The sequence below is a fragment of the Aptenodytes patagonicus genome, chromosome Z (assembly GCF_965638725.1).
Source record: "Aptenodytes patagonicus chromosome Z, bAptPat1.pri.cur, whole genome shotgun sequence".
NCBI lineage: Eukaryota > Metazoa > Chordata > Aves > Sphenisciformes > Spheniscidae > Aptenodytes > Aptenodytes patagonicus.
The window spans coordinates 47,235,793-47,252,251 of record NC_134982.1 but is presented as its reverse complement, the minus strand read 5'-3'; the positions used below and the strand labels follow the sequence as shown (position 1 = coordinate 47,252,251).

The following is a 16,459-nucleotide window of genomic DNA, read 5'->3' as shown; positions in this document are numbered from 1 at the left end:
ATCTGCCCATTCAGCAGCAAGGTATCTCAGCCAGCAAACGCTCTCCACCCTGCGCAGGCTGACATTAAGCAAAGTCTCCTCTCCCCTTCTCTTCAGGTGCAGAACTTAGCCACTGTGAACAAAGAGGGAAACAATCACTGTTCACCAATCAGCTAAGCTCTGCACCTCGCCAGAGAGGTCTCCATCTCGGTATAGCTAATTATCGGATGAGGTTCTTCTGCGATGCATCTGCTGCTTTCCTCTTTTTTTTTGTTTAGTGGACAGAGAGGATTCCATGCTGTGTACAGATCAGACAGTTATGGTGAGTTTCATACTAGCAGCTTCGGTCATGGCTGTGTGGTAATCCCTGGCAATGTGATTTTAATCTTAAGTCACAAATCATCATGCCAGGAACCCAAACAGCCACAACATTAAAAGTAAGCTGTGCAGTCACAGAGTGTTGTTATCGTAACAGTATCTTTAGATGTTATGTTATAGCTCACCATGCACTTCTAGTCTGTCTGAAAAGTCAAACGGGCAATTCTGGACTATTCCTAACACATACATACCATGTAATTTTCCTCTGCTAAATACTTACCACCAGAAGACTGTAGAAATTTTGATTTTTAAATTTTATTATTGAAGGAACTATAGGAAGACAGTTCCAAGTACAGTAGTACCAGAACATACTGCATCTCCATGTTTCTGGCCTTCAGACACTTGAAGGCATCTACCAGATTAAAAATTGTTGAACGTAACTCAAATTCCTGTGGGTGCTCAATAATTGGGAGCACACAAGCAAGTCTCTTAGCCCTACCTGTTTTAGAAGGCGAACGTCCTACCCCATAACTGATATCCTGGCACTCTACAGTCTAATCCACTTTTCCCAAAAAGTTTTCTTGGCAGGCACAGTTCTTGTCTATACAGAAGAACAACATGGCTGTTCATAAACAAACTTGCTTTCATGGTATCTATCTGCTGTATTTCATATAAATAAAGTAACCACACATTCAAGTGGAACTTGCTATGGAGTACTGCTACATGTAGAGGCTTGAACAGGAGAAAATTAAGATTTCTGCTCGGTACCAATTAGAAAATGATGATTTTGCTAAGTTAGATGCCTGAATTTTGATACCACAAATCGACTGTAAAGTTATGTGAACAACGAAGGCAATCAGTCTGTCAGATGAGTTATATCATTAAGCAAAAATCTGAGGTATGCTGTACTGGAAGAGACCTTCATACCAATCCTAATTGGCTATGTGTTAAACATGCATGTACAAACACTGTAAGGTTACCTCCGGCTACTCAAATCGACTGAGAAATGGAGAATACCTTTGCAAATTACCAGTTTATAGCCTGCAGCAATCTTTACTTTGTGAATATTTCTTGCAATTCTGCTTTTTTTCTGGTGATTCCTCCCCATTAATTTCAGAAACAAGCTAGATTATGTATGATATTAAGCAGCTTTTTCATGTTAAGGCTACTCTTCTTACCTCATAATCAGTCTTCAAAGGCCTTACTACACTTAACACAAAAACATTTGAATTATCAGCTTGTTCTCACACGATTCAGATTTGCTTCCAAGTGCACAGCTTCGTACTTCCACTGTGGGCTCAGATTCTTTGCAAAGACTGTGCTGCCTATCAAGTCAACATGCAGCTTCGTTAAACAGAAATGCTCCTTGCACAAATGCAACTTCTGTAAGCAGAGTTAAGAATACAGAATGGGAAACAACTGCAGGTGGAGCCTGGCCTTCTCTGGCCATTCCGACTTACAGTTGCCTCTTGTACAGTCCATTACAAAGTCATGCTCCATGCTCTCCAGCTACTGCCTACACGTATCTAACTCACTGCTCCAGCAGCTAGGCTTAAAAAAAAGAAAAAAAAAGAAAGCAACATATTTAATAAGTTACTTCTCGAGCTAAGCAGCCACAAGCTGTATGGTATGCCAAAGTTTACTATGTTTAGTGAGCTCTGCATATTCTTTCTGGATGAGGCAAAATCAGGGTGTTTAATTTAAAAAGAAAAGTCACCTCTTCAGAATAACATCTCTGCCACCACTTTGGCTGAGGACGCATCCATATGTTCTCGTGCTGCAGCAAAGCATTTATGTGCAAGTTCTTGCTGTTTTGCATCTTCGTTCACCATTAATTCACCATAGAGGTACACACCCATTGCCTGAAAGAGGAACATAACACACAGGCATCCTATCACCAGTAACGACTAGTTAGCTGGTTTTCATTCCATTGACCTCCTAGTACTCATTTAGTTAAAAACAAAACAAAACAAAACAGACAACCCAAAACACAGAAAATACCATATACTTTACAACACCCTCCCTTCCCCCAAAAAAGTAGTTTGCTGTGGATCTTTTTAGCCTAAGGATGGTTGTCTATATGTTGTATTGAGTGTGTAAGAACAGAATATTAATATAAGAGGTGTTATGTCGTGACAAGAAAATGCTTTCTCACTCCATTTTTCTTGCCACTTTTCAAGTTGAAATCTGTTTTCTTTTATCCACCACACAAAATATTTCTAAATGCCCCTTAAGAAAACAGCTTGTCCTTCCTTCAGCAGGATACACATTTTCTTTCCAGTTGGGATGTTTACACACACAGACACACGAATAACGAGAACATCAACCGAAACAGTCCACTCTAAAATTCCCATTTGGCAATTCTGTAACTGGACATCAACTGAATGCTCTCAGGTGTGTGTTTCAGACTCTTCTCTTTACATCTGAGATACAGCTGAACATGCAAGAATTCTGGTTTCATTCCTAAGTACTCATTCATAGCAGCTATCAAGAAAGATGACAGGGCACCTGGGGGTGAGATCTGGGCCCCTTTGACGGCAGGTAGCAACGCACTGGCTAACTTAACCGGAAACACATTGGGGATTGCCATTTTTTTCTGATGATATAATGTTTTCACCTAAGTACAGGAATTCAGTAAATGTTAAGCTGCACTTACCAAATTAGGATTATACATGTGACAAAATATTAGCAGCTTGGCACACTGACTTTTACAGTTGTAAATGTTTGGACAGTTGCAGGAGAGAGAAAATTTGGATAGCACTGAAAAAACACAATTTTTAATACTATTCCTCATAATTTCTAGCATTGGCTGGTAAACCTTAAAAAAAAATAGCTTCAACAAGAAGGGAAATTTAAAGTTTAACAAAGACTGACATTAAAGGAAGAAGTCCCAGAGTGGCAGAAACCTGCCAGACTCCTTGCCAATCCCCTAAGCGTGCTCTCTTCCATCCAGAGACCCAAGAACTCATATTTCCAGGGTCTGCAGCTGCACCAGGGTCTGGCAGCCACACCAGGCACACACACGGCCTTGGAGTTGGGCTCCAGTCGCTTTCATAGAGAAATTAAAAATGTTGGAATTCTGTTACAAATAGGAATTACCTTCTCTACCCAGTGTTAATAATTTTCCCCCAAGCCTAAACATGAACATGCAGTAAACACACTGGGGTTTTGTAGTCCTGAAAAGGATTTAAATAGTCACATTTGCATTTTTCCCAGACTTTAAAAAAAGCCAAGTCTTTCATGATCAGTAAGGACATGCAACTGCTCTGATTTGAGTTGTAATCACTCCAGAAGCTGGTTGTGCCATAAACCGTATACACTGCTGGAGTAAATGAAATGAAAGACATTGAAGATTATGTAAAAAAAAAAGTTGCAAAAATTATTTCCCTGCACTGCAGAAAATGTTAGTCTTTATTTGGCATGGTATCTGTTCCAAACATAATGCAATTCAATATGGTTGGTTTTATGAACGCAAGGATTTCCCCACCCCCCCCAGGCTCCTGCTGGTGGTTATCTCCATCCTTTCATAGGATTAAAATATGCACAATATATGTAACTCCTTATTTTCATAAATATTGTTGGTTTATGCTGCTGCTTTTTTTTTTTTTTTTTTTTTTTTAAATAAAGTGCTTGCCAGGAAGTTTGGGGCCTGTTTATTGGCTGAGATATAAATAGGAGGTATACTTCGGAGCTGGAAGAAAGAGCACAAGAGACTGCAATAACTTTATTGTGCTGTTGTGATAAAATGGATTTGCCTGAAGGCACAAAAACCTCACTGGCTGTAAATGGCTTTGGTCATTGTCAACATAAAAGATGAAGACATTAATATCTTGCCTAGACTTTGACATATCTTGCAACCTTTCTGTTTTTTACATACATTTTAAATATATAAGTCATCCTGGGCAGTGAATGTCTTGATTTTATAGAGTTCATACTGAATAAAAATAAATAAAAGTGGAAGAGAAAGAACTAGGCAGAGCTACAATTAGAATTGTGAGTTCATAATGGCCTAAATAAAAAGCCATAGTAAAGACATCATGTATGGCCAGCCTTTTAAGACCTTCAAAATCTTCTGGTATCATTTCCCTAACCGTGGCGAGGCCTGCATTCTCTGGATGCATATTGTTGTACTGTGCTTCTCCTTCTGGATGTTGTCTTGAAAACTGAAGTCACCACAGCACCAACTGCTTTGCACCTAGCTCATACCTACATGCAATAACATTCACAGCTAGACTTGCCTTTGCCATCCTGCAATAGGAACCAATGCTGAGAAGTATCTTCCTAGCATCACTGCTACCTCTGGCTTGCATAAAATGGAAGGAAAGGAGGGCATATATCCCATTTCACCACTTACCAGAAGATTAGCATGCTTAGGTGGGGTTGAATACCCCTAGATGGCTTCCTTAAACTATGATGTTTAAGGGGCAAAAGAGGCAAAAACTGAATACACATTCAAGTTTTTGACAAACTGCAGCAAGAAAATATATTAAAATCATTTTTTAGTTTCACACTAAGGATATACAAAAGTTGATTATTTTGAAAATGCTAATTAAATGTAACTGACCTGATCTTCTCTGAGAAATTTCTCAACATCTCCATACCCAGGCACATACTTGTGTTTAACAACAAGTTCACACCACCGATGACGAACCTTTGGGAAGAGGAAAAAATATTAGGGCGGTGGGGGGAGAAACTGTATTGTATCTGTGTGAGTGTTGATAAACAATACATCTCTAACCCGTTCGGTTTTGTCATTGTCGTTGGGTTTGTGTTTTTTGGTGGATTGGGTTTTTTTCCGCCAGCAGCCAGGCAGATGCCTCTCGACATTAGTCAGTAAGCTGGGCAGAGCCCTGCGCGTGTGCGCCTGGGCTTCGGAAACCCAGAGCGCCCAAAGACAAACTCCTGGTCCCAAGTTAGTTAACGCAGATCCAGGCACAGATCTGCAGCATCTTCACCTCCACTGTTTCCAGTCTTGAGTTTTTTTCCTTTACGTTAGGCTAGAGGTTATTTCTTTTATACTGTTAGAAGGGGGGAGGGGGAGGAGATTAGCACTGCAAACATCTGAAGAGCCACATGACATAATTGATAATTTCCCCTACGTAAGCGTATAATCCAAATGATAAAAAGGCTTAAATATAATTCTGTAGCAATATTAAATCCATGCCAAAAGGATGAGTTAGATATAAAACCATAAAACAGGGAGCTTTCAGTTAAATGAAACACAGTTTTGCCACCGTATCTTTGCAGTAATAGATTTTAAGCACCTTGAAAAGCGTTTAAAATCTGTCTACACTTAAAAAGCTGGGCTGTTCTACCAAATGCACATTGACAAAACCAGTTATTAACATACTGTAATGTATGTATGGAAATTTTCAATCACAATTGAAAAATATTTTTATTTAAGTAGTGTGAACATGAATTACATGTGGGTTTTTTTGTTGTTGTCTTTAAATTTCTGACTTTGTTCTTAGCCACTCTTGTGGCGTAAGCATCATCTTGCTCTCCAGCAAGGCTTCCTCAGTTGTAGGCAGAGATCAGCCTAACATTTTATATTCCATTAGTGGCTCAGCACTGATCCTAAAGGAAAACAGTTAAGTGCAATAAAACCCTCCCACCCTCCCAATCCTTCTGTTTCAACCTTCGTTCTTACCATCTTGCAAAAGACAGGGCACCTAATAACAATCACCTTTCATAGTAAGAGTAAAATGTTAGCAGCTCTTATATTTTTCAAAACTGAGTCCAAATTGTGCTCATATCAAATAACTGAACATGAACCTTCTTCTGAATGATAGATTTACTGACAACATCGAGAATGGAAGCCAGAATGGGAGGGGAAAAAGAGTCACACTTAAATATATTGTTGATTTTGGAAATAAGGTATATGGAAATATTTTCCTTGTCATCTTAGTCCTCGCCAACCTTACATCTCAGGAAAAAATTTCACAGACGTATGTAATTAGATGTTAAACCATTAGCATAATTGACAAGTGATAAATGCTCACAGGTCCTGGAAGAGTCCTTTTTGGGTACCTGATATCTCTTTACAGCTGACCTCTTATATGGAATAGTTTGAACACAGCTTATGAATGAAATAAAATGCTGGGGGGTTTTGTGGCTGAGCAGAGTTCACACTCACAGCATGTAAGATACTGAACAGTTACAGTGCAACGCGTGCAAGGGAATGAAAGCTGTCTCTTAAAGGTTTTTGCTGACAAAATAATAGCTGTTAAGATTCCTGCAAGTTGAACCAGAGCTAAATCTACAGAAGTAAATAGCTTTCCAAGATTCAACTCACTTCGCTGTAGATGGCCATATCCATAATGTAGACCTTCAAAACCCTACCCAGCTGCTGCTTCTCCCTGGAGACACTGAACATTTCACCAGTAAATCTTTGCAGGCAATCCAGCTTTGTTACAGAGTGTTTCTCATAGCACCAAGCAGCTCCATGCCTGGACCAAACCTTCAAGGCTCAAAAATTAAGCATACACCTCTCTCATCTGTAGGGTGAGTTAACCAAACAGAATATAAACACATTTAAAAGGTTGTATATCTTCATCCAACACACTTTATTCTGCACCTTCTGTCACATATTTAAAAAAAAAAAAAATCCTTATGTATTCTTATAGCATGTATGAGAAACATAGGGAGGAGAAAGGGACTGTGGTCTTCTCCTGTGATCACTGCTCTTCTACATCTCATGGTCCAGCAGTTACAGCACTGACCCAGGAGGTAAGTAATGAAGTCCAGTTTCTGTGTCTGCTCAAGATCTCAAACTGTGCCTTCAGTGAGAATATTTCAACAGCAGGTTATAAAGTCTTCTGGAATGGGGCTCTCTTCATACCTCCTGGTGAAGCTGTTTTTTCCCCTGCAGTTATTAAAATATTTCTTGATCCTAAAGGAGGAAGTCATAAGACTTTAGGGCCTAAATTTCTGAGTACTTTGAATAAGAAGCAGGGACCTCACTCGCTCAGCGCACAAGCCAGCTTGTCCCCAACACGCCTTCCCTGGTGTGACGGTAATAGCTGCATGGAGAGCAGAACAGAAGTTCTGCCTGTGAAGGCATTCATGTGGTCCTACTTCCTCACATACTAATGTTGCGTATGTCTGCCTTACATTTGTATCATGGCCTGATCATCTGAATCCCAACGGCTTTGGAAAACACGGAACAATTAAGCTGTGCCCGTTTCCTTAATTGTTGGTTCCTCCATAGGGTTCCTGTTCTCGGCAAGCAACCTCCTTTCAAATGGTTTAAAAGAAAAATATTTATTTGTTGAGTGAGATCTGGTACAGCGCACACTTTTCTTTCTCTCTTTTGCTTTTTTCCCTTTCTTTCCCAGGGTGAGTACAAATCCTGGCACTTTTCCAGATCTGAAATGCTGGCGCTTTGCCAGTTGGGGCAGGAGCAGCATGTCTGTTGTCCTCAGATTACACATTTGCCTCCTGTTTTCCAAAAAGCCCCAAATGCTCTCGCGGCAGAGCAAACTACAGGAGAACCACTCGCTGCTGAAGTGCCTGTGAAACCAGCAGGGCAGTCGGCCCCGCCGGCTCTCCCGTGTCTCCTACGGAACCCCAGTAAGCTGAGCACAGAAACCAAGGCTGGCTCCGAGTGCAAGAGGGGCAGGGGGTGACCTGCACAACGCTGGCACTGAAATCTTCACTAACAATTGGACTGAACATATATATTGGTTACTCTCCTGCCCCCCACGCCCTCCATGCAGGGTGACATATAGGCGGCCATGTAACACAAACTGCAGCTAAAGCAAACACAGCCATTTCACAGATACATGCACTATAAAGAAGTAATTTGTCTAGTGTAATCCAGCCCTAGGCTGATACCACAAACACGAGAATTTTATTCACATAAGAGAGGGACGGGAGAAAAAGAAAATTCAGTTCCCAACGTCTCATCCAATGCTTAGAGCAGGAAAAGTAAAACAGGCCCCACAGCTTCACAGCCTAGTGAGTGAGTCATGTGAACAGGCACTTTTCACAAACCAGTCTCGAAAGAAAATTTTGAAAACTAAGTAGCTTGTGGTAGGACTGAGCTAACCATACCGCATCCTGTGTATGCTCTTCTTGGCTTTTCTGTTCCTCCCAGGAGCAAATACTCAGTGGCAAAAATAAGAACTCATTAGTCCTCTCCAAATTTTCTCTCTGCACATTTCTCTGTGCTCTTCTGCACAGTTCAGAGATGCACACCATATGTCGTTTTGGCTGGTTACACCATAAACAATATAAACTAAACCTGAAAAGTAATTTACAGCAATCCTTCCTGTTACTGCTGGCAGAGAGCACATACGACTTTGTCTGGATCTGAAGCAACACCTGTAACCGCCTACCCTTCCACATACGATCTTACTGGTTTGGCAGCTGCAGGGACCCACGTGCCAAAGCTGGAAACGCAATTTATTTTCTCAGCCTCTGATTCCGGGCTGAGAGCTGACGTTCTGAGCCTGCGACTGATGTCTGGTACTCCTGAGGATGGGGAGAGGTGGCTGGGGGAGCGACGGAGGTCTGCTTGGGACCTCAGGCTCCTTGTGGATGGATCCTCATCACCTGGAAATTGTTCTTTCCTCCCACCCTGCTTTTGCAGCTGGCGTGGATGTCTCCACTACCAGCTTTTTAAGCTAAACAAAGATTGTTACTGTGAGTTTTGCAAGACACTACCCATATTAGTAATGTATTTCTGAGGCACAGTTTGGTGGCAGGAAGACACTGAGACACTCACTGTCTCAGGTACGACATTTGGAAACCAGCTCTTACATCTCCATAAATATCAGCCACATCAAGATCTAACTATTGGCTAGCACCTAGATGAAATGTCTTGAAGACGTGCTACTGTCAGAGAGCAGAGTCCCAAATTTAGAAGCAGCAGCTTATACAAATAATTCCAGTGGTCTCATGTTATCTTTTAATTTCATTTTAAGAAAAATACACAGTATTGCACAATATTATTTGCAACTCAAACATTACCCGTATTTTGACAGTGCAATGGAAGATGCTGAGAAACCAAAATTATGCTGTCTTAGCCTGTTTTCAGAGAGTGTAAGCTGTTGCATGAGATTATTTAACTGGAATAAATACTTACAAAATACACTAATAATCCAGCTCTAAGACAGTCCTTTTGTTTTAGCAACCTCGGCCAAGACCTTTTGGGAAACGGTGCTTGAAGCTGACTAAACCCATCTAAGGCACCAAATACATGGCTTGACTTTCAAAAGAAAAGCTCCCAGTGGCAAACCTGAGAAACGATATTTTTGAACTATTTTGAACAAGTCTTAAATTAAAGTGATTTTTTTTTTTTCTTCTGACCCAGGTGGTAAATTACTTTGCCTAATCCGTATTATTTTCCCCTGACCCACACAAACGATCAGACAAGCCCAAAACAAACATGCTTACAGAAAGCTTTATATGTTATATTGTAATGATCTAGGTTGCTAATGTTCTCAATCATATGTATGCAAGCAAAGAATAAATATTTTACTTCTGAGGTCTACAAATAGGATTTAGAAAGCAAGTAATTTAAACCATGCCTTTAATAAAGGGAGGAAAAAAAGCTAGAATTTACTAAGCCTTTGGTCTGCAGAATGGGAGACTAGCTTCAGGGAAAATGAGTACATTTTGCTAATAGCTGGATCCAATTTAAAAGGCGCCATGAGACAACAAATCTAAATCACTGAACAAAAGCAACATACTTAGAGATCTTAGAAAATGGGGTAATTTGAAATACAGTAAGAGCTATTGTCCAACAAAATGGAACCTTTATTAAAGGTAGGAGGCATACGTGATCTTTATAAAACACAGGTTCAGACTCTATTGAAAAAAAAAATTTAAACAACTTGAGTCTTAAATGTTAATTAAAGAGTCTCAGAGGCCAGACTCCAGTCTAATTTGTAGAGGAAAAAATACCAAGAAACTTTTTCAAATAACCAAGCTATGCTACTACAGATTAGTTTTAATTAACAAGAAGGAAGCTGGTATCTTCAGAGCACCGGAATGCTGTTCTGTTCCATCCGAAAGCATTTATCTCCAGTCTCTTCCTATCTCCACATAAATTGGATTCAAATATTAGATCATTTTCCTAGATAATTAAGGAACAATGCCACATGTTACAGGGCAACATTAGGACTAAAAAACAGGTTTTACAGTTGCTTAACATGGAAGAATTACAGTTTAAGAATTGCCAATTTTACAGTGCATTTAATGATCTAATTTTTTCCCTCTACCTTAGCTGAAATAGTTACTCTTTAATACACCAGCCAGGTTGCATCAGTGACTTCTCATTCTATGTAGTCTGAATTTCAAATGGGCATTCCTATCTTTTATGCCACAGTATACGCATGCTTTAGCATGCAAATTTGGTTTCATGAACATTTGCTCAAGTAAGATGATCAGGGATGCTGAAGCAGCTCAGAAGGAGCAATGAAACAGCCATGTATGTTACAACTGTGCTGACAGAGTATCAGTTTGGCAATCTGAAAAAATGTACTCAATAGCCAAAAACCTACTGGATGCAAGCAGAATGGATTCATCATTCTGACAAGGATTCTGTAATTGCCATTATTGTGTATGCCAAGGGTTTGTCAGGAGACTGAGCAAAGAAGCTGTCTAACAGCTTAAATGAGCTTGTATTTTGGACCAACTACTCCTGGACTTTTCATAGTCTAAGTTATCTCTCAGGTCTCATAGCACTCGCTCTGACAACACTGCAGGGCCAAAGAAACCATGGGCCAGATAGAGCATCACAGCAGCAGGCATCTTTGATGGCAACCTTTTTTCCTGAGACCCTCATAGTGTCAAGGTTCAATTAATGCTGTTTCTTAAATGCAATGCTCTTTCTCAGTATTAAACACTTAATTTTCCAGAGCTGTGGTCAAAATTATGATAACACTTCAAATTTAAAAAATGGCTTTTGGTAGCCTTACTTATTTTAGCTGCATTTTATTTTGAGTACTGGGAGGAGTTGCTGTTCAGTGGGGACAGGGGAGGCTGGACCCGAGGCTGATTGACTTCACTGAGCCCCATCATGCTCTGCATTGGACATCGCTGATTGAACAGGCAGCCCCGTGCCAATTCCTGCCACCTCAGACAACCTCCTTTCCCTCTGTGCATCCCACAGCACGAGTGTCTTAGCCCACTGACAACCCAGCAAAATGTAGCACAGTCATTCAGGAAACCCTAAGGTAATAATGGGCTGGCCAATCAAAATAATTTTTGTCAGGAGCTAATTGTTATTTTGAGGAGAACTATGTAGAGGTTAAATACTTCAAAACCTGGAGTATGAATTGGTCATTAAAAAGCAACTTAAAATCTAATCTTAGCAGAATACCAGACTTTAGATTTTGGCAATATTGGTAGCAATATCCTACTTCCTTAACTCATTTTACGGCTTCTGATTTGTATTTCTGCGTAGATCAAGCAATTGCACACTATGAGGGGTGCTGGCAACAGGGGAGAAGGACTTGTAAACCCTCTCTCTCCTTCCTCCGCTCAACAGCACTGATGGAGTGCTGTGGGTAGAGCTCATGCAGCAACTGCCTCCATTTAGTAACAGAAAAGAGAGGTGTTGTACAAAAACCAAATTCTGTTGTTTGGTCAACAGCAGACTGCGGGACAACTGGCAGCATTTGAACCTGTAACTGCGCAAGTACGCCAGCAGGTCAGGCAGCGTGCTCCCATAGCTGTGCAAACCTCAATTAGTAACAGGTGCAGGCTTCAAACTTCTCACCTTTATAAATGTGATTTATGGGTATGTTATTTCCTTCCCATCCTTTCCCCTCCCCTCCAACCACATGCTCCTGTTTCAGCATTCACCCAGTTCTACATAATACAATTGAACCTTACTGTTAAAAAGTTTCTGTAGTACCACAGCCTTGCTTAAGAGCAACCTGATCAGATCCCTATTCTCCAGCTCCCACAGACCATAAACACAACTCCAATTCCACCTCCAAATAAAACACGTGCTTCTCCACAGCCGGCGTGGAGGCTCTTTCCTACATAAGCATACAGAAGTCCAGGAATCACCAAACATGCTACTTAGGAAAGTCCAAGCAGAGCGGAGGGCATCCCTGCTGCTCTCTGTGATCAGAAAGGCATAGCGACCAAAGGGCAGCATTTCAGGACAAGATTCATTCCTGGCAATGAAGCACACACTGAGGACTTGTCTGGAAAAGACAAATGCCCTTTTTTCCCCACCTCAGGTTCACAAACAGAGAGCTCCCAATTAGAGACCAGACACTTTTCTCCCTATGTGGGCCCCATCTGTGATTCATGGCATCTGCGCTGGTAGAAGAAAATTTTCCAAAAGATATCAGCAAAAAGCAAGAGACTAAGAAGCCATGTCTAATCCTTCTTCAAAGGTGGCACAGGCAGTGTCTCTCTTCTGGTGTCAAAGCTGTCACTGTGAGTAAGTGACTCGGTTAGGACACCTAATTCTGTAATCCCAATGCTGCTCAGCCTGCCTCTCCTCGCCCCGTCTAACAGGAGATGGACACACAACAGGACCTGGCCGGCGGTTTTTGTTCTTCTTTTACAGCGGACCAACAAAGCGATGATAGGACAGTGACCTACAGCACGGTTAGATGAGAAGAGGGCCACCGGCACCAAGGTAGTGTGACAGCTTCAACAACGTCTGCTGGGAGAGGGCGTCCCTGCTGGGCCCAAAGCTTTTCTCACGGTGTTCCCATTTGCGCTGCTGCCATCTCCATGCTGGGCGGAGCGGCTCCTTTATCATAGTGCATGTGAGGTAAGGAAATGTTTCACACAGCATGTGAACTCACTTAATTTGAAAAACAAAGGTTTTTAAAAATAAGCCTTAATTAAAAACATAAATACACTACTTATACTGGAACCAAATGCTTCCCCTTTCCCCTGCCTTCTCAGTATTGCCTGTTCAGCACGCCAGAGCGTTCACAGCTTGCAGCAAGATGGAGATGGCAGAAAAGATGTCATCGGCTCTTTAACAATTTCACTGGAGATGTGTGCTGAGCTTCACTTTGCTGTGGTGCTGCCGGCTCTCAGGAGCAGGCCTGCCTTCTGGCCAGCAGCAGCAGAAAGGCTTGCGCCACCCCACAACCCTCCCTGCACCCCTGGCACTGGGAGACGTGCTGGCGTCCCAGCGGGACTCTGCACCAGAACAGGGTGGGTCCCAGCCCGGCCGCCCGCGGCGCCAGCCCTGTGCCTGCACCTGACCCTACAGCGCCTTGCGCCTTCGCCGTCCCCACTGGAGGGCCGGCGGGGTGCTCCCGGGGCTTTGCTCCTGCCTGCCCTCTATCCCCGCTCGTCTCTTCTCCCAGCTGGGTGCTGTGGTGAGGATGGCTGCACGCGTGAAGGCACAGGCTGTGGGCGAGTAAGGACAGGGTGGTGGGGGGCCGGGAGATCCTGTACCTCAGAGGGAGGGGAAGGAAGACTGGGTCCCAGCCTCAGCTACAACCAACCTCACACTGCAGCCTCCACCAAGAAGTACTGCAGGGACAAGCCCCATACCTTCAGCAAGGTAAGACTGGCTTGTGCATATGTATACGTCCGAACTGATACCTTATTCAAAATGCATCACTACAACTGCCTCTCCATCTCATACACAACCCCATCCACAGTCCCTCTGACACCCTGCTGAAGTGCCTATCTACAACAATGGCTAGAATATCTCTGGTATCACTGTAAAAGTTTTTTTTTTGTATCAACATCGCGAGTGATTCAAATACTTCCCATCACCACTGTCTCTCCCGGCTGTCTCTGGACTGAGTCTGCCTAGCATTTCTACCTATACAGTGTTTGTGTATGTATTTCAACACAAGCTATTTATACATGCACATAAAAGCATGCTGGGCTTATAAAACCAAATGTTGTAGTGGGAAAAAAGCACATAAACACCCATACATCTGAAGCAGAAATCCAACTCTGAAGAGTTTGAGATCAAGCACACCAGCCGTCTGTTACCAATTACTATTAAATTATAACTCCTGTTCAGCAAGAGGAAAGGCTGCTGCAAGCATCAAGGCAGCAGTAAGCTATCCCCTTTGCTTATGCCCCTCTCTCCATCCCTCTACTTCTATCTCCTCCCTCTTGTAACTAGAGGTAAAAAAAGCGCCTTCCTTTTATCTTTGGTCTCCCACAGTGACTGTGGTCCAAACATTTGTGATTTCCAGGCAAGATTACTGTCATAGACAGAATCTGGAGCTCCATATGAAAATGAGACTCAAATTCCAGGCAGTGAACAATGTGGCTGCCTGGCTTTTCCATAGCTTTGGTCACAGCCAGCCTATCCAGTTCGTGCTCACATCCTTCCAATTTTGCATAGTTTAAAACTTTGCTTCCAATTTTCAACACAATTAAACACGAGATTTTGACTCTAAAGACAAAGACCTTTCACATCATTCTCACACACACCCCTGTCCCCAACCCCCAGCAAAAATTCTTAAGTGAAATATATATTGATTTTATAAACTCAGAAGAAGCATGCTCATTCCCGAAATGAGAACATCTAGATTTTACTCCATGTTTTAGATTGTCATCTTCTCCTCTTTTATTCCCTGCCCCCAAGAACTCAGTGACTGTTGCTGCTTAGGATGATGCTTACCCCATGTGGAACACAACAAAATTCCTCTCCAGGACACTGCAACCCCAAAGGTATTTAAATGGCACGGAGTTGAAAGGAGGACAGCAGACTTTTACCCACACATTATTAAGTCAGTGACTCAGTGGTGGGACCAGATCTGTCCAGCTAAGGTAATGACAGCAGAACCAGCTATGGTTAGCAGTTTTGAATTGTCCTGTTTCTTGCACTATTTAGACCTCACAGGCTTACGGCATAGCAGATTTTTTCCAACTCTGTGGTCCTATCCAGGCATAACCTGCATTTGCAGTCAGCCTTTATACAGGAATGAGAAGTACTAGATGAGCTGTTTGGATGTAGCCTCAAAATCAGTTTATTTTAAATATAAAGTATATTCAGATTTTTTTTTTCCAGAATTTAAAAAAAAAAAAAAACCAAAAAACCAAAGAGGGTGCACCACTCAAGCACAAAAATGCCTACAGTTTCATAATCAAACAAAAAAAACCTACTGCTGATAGCTAGGAGCATTTGTTCGTATGTTTAAAACTACATTCTCTTTGACATCCTGGCCGCTATGTCAGTGCTATCATAAATATGCAAACAGAGTAACCTTTTAAATTTCATGAGAAGGACAGGTGGTTTGTATTACAGTGCTAGGTTTGTATTGCCCTACACAGAAATACCGTATAACATTTCATATAAAGCAGCTGCACCCAATTCAGAACACCTTTGGGACTGATTTCAGAAGCCCAGAGGATTCCACCACTTCATTTTCCTTTCCATACAATAGGACATAGAAAAGCAGGAACTATCTCCAACCCCTTCCTCCATGGATTCTTCGGATAACAGTAAAAAAAACACAAACCAACCCAATTCCATATTTGGTTCCCTCGTACCATCAGCTTCCCCACTTTCCAAGTCTCACTAAGTTGTTGGGCTGCCAGATAAGGAGGAAATTAAGTCCCCAAACCAGTTAGAAAATAAGGGACAATAAGTGAACAGCGTCGGTAATGGCACCAGTCAGGGGCTTGGAAACTCCTGTTAATGCCACCCCGCAGGGAGTGAGATCACTTGGAACAAACGTGTTGCTGTTGGCTCCTGGAGGGGTGCGGGATCAGGAGTGCTGACTGGTGCAAAGCTATTTCCAGCGCTCCACAAATCTCGCACTCTGATCATGCCCTTCGGACAGCTAATGCTGATGGAGGGATTTTCTGTTCTTCTCAAGTGGCTGGAAAAGCCCCCATACTTTGCATGTAGCAACAAAACAAACCCGAATTATAGCTACTTGAGATCATCCTTCGGTCAGTCTTGCAAATTCATCCCAACACATCCACTCAGTTACGACGGGCACATGAGCCAGAGTCAGTCTCAGGGGACGACTCCCACTGCTGTTACTGGAAGCGTTTTTCCCTCATGCTGTTCCAATTTTCTTAGCCTCACACTGAATTTCGGGCCTCATCTTTGGGAAGTAAGTGCCGTATTCCTAGAAGCTACCCTTTTCAAAGTTCCTTTTATTGGGGGAAAAAAAAAAGTCCAACTCCTGCGAATGCAGGCTTGTGAAAAAAATGTCTTTACCAATAGTAATACCAACACCATCTGCGCCAAAGA

At 42.1% G+C, this 16,459-nt stretch overlaps 1 protein-coding gene across 8 annotated transcripts in view; it reads right to left on the bottom strand.

Annotated features, from left to right (window-relative positions):
• AOPEP (aminopeptidase O (putative)) overlaps positions 1-16,459 on the bottom strand; it is a 230,758-nt gene that overhangs the window by 18,022 nt on the left and 196,277 nt on the right. For 5 of the 8 annotated variants that reach the window (XR_012997438.1, XM_076362842.1, XM_076362844.1 and 2 more), the window contains 2 exons: positions 4,862-4,948; positions 2,015-2,159 (listed from right to left, as the gene is read on the bottom strand). The exons of 1 other annotated variant lie outside the window; for it this stretch is intronic. Coding sequence is in view for 6 of the 7 variants with exons in the window: in XM_076362842.1 (XP_076218957.1) it covers positions 2,019-2,159; positions 4,862-4,948 (228 nt within the window). In the remaining variant the exon portion in view is untranslated. Of the gene's footprint in view, positions 1-1,424; positions 1,849-2,014; positions 2,160-4,861; positions 4,949-16,459 lie in introns of those variants that run through there. 2 more of the 8 variants (XM_076362843.1, XM_076362845.1) reach the window with 2 other exon arrangements.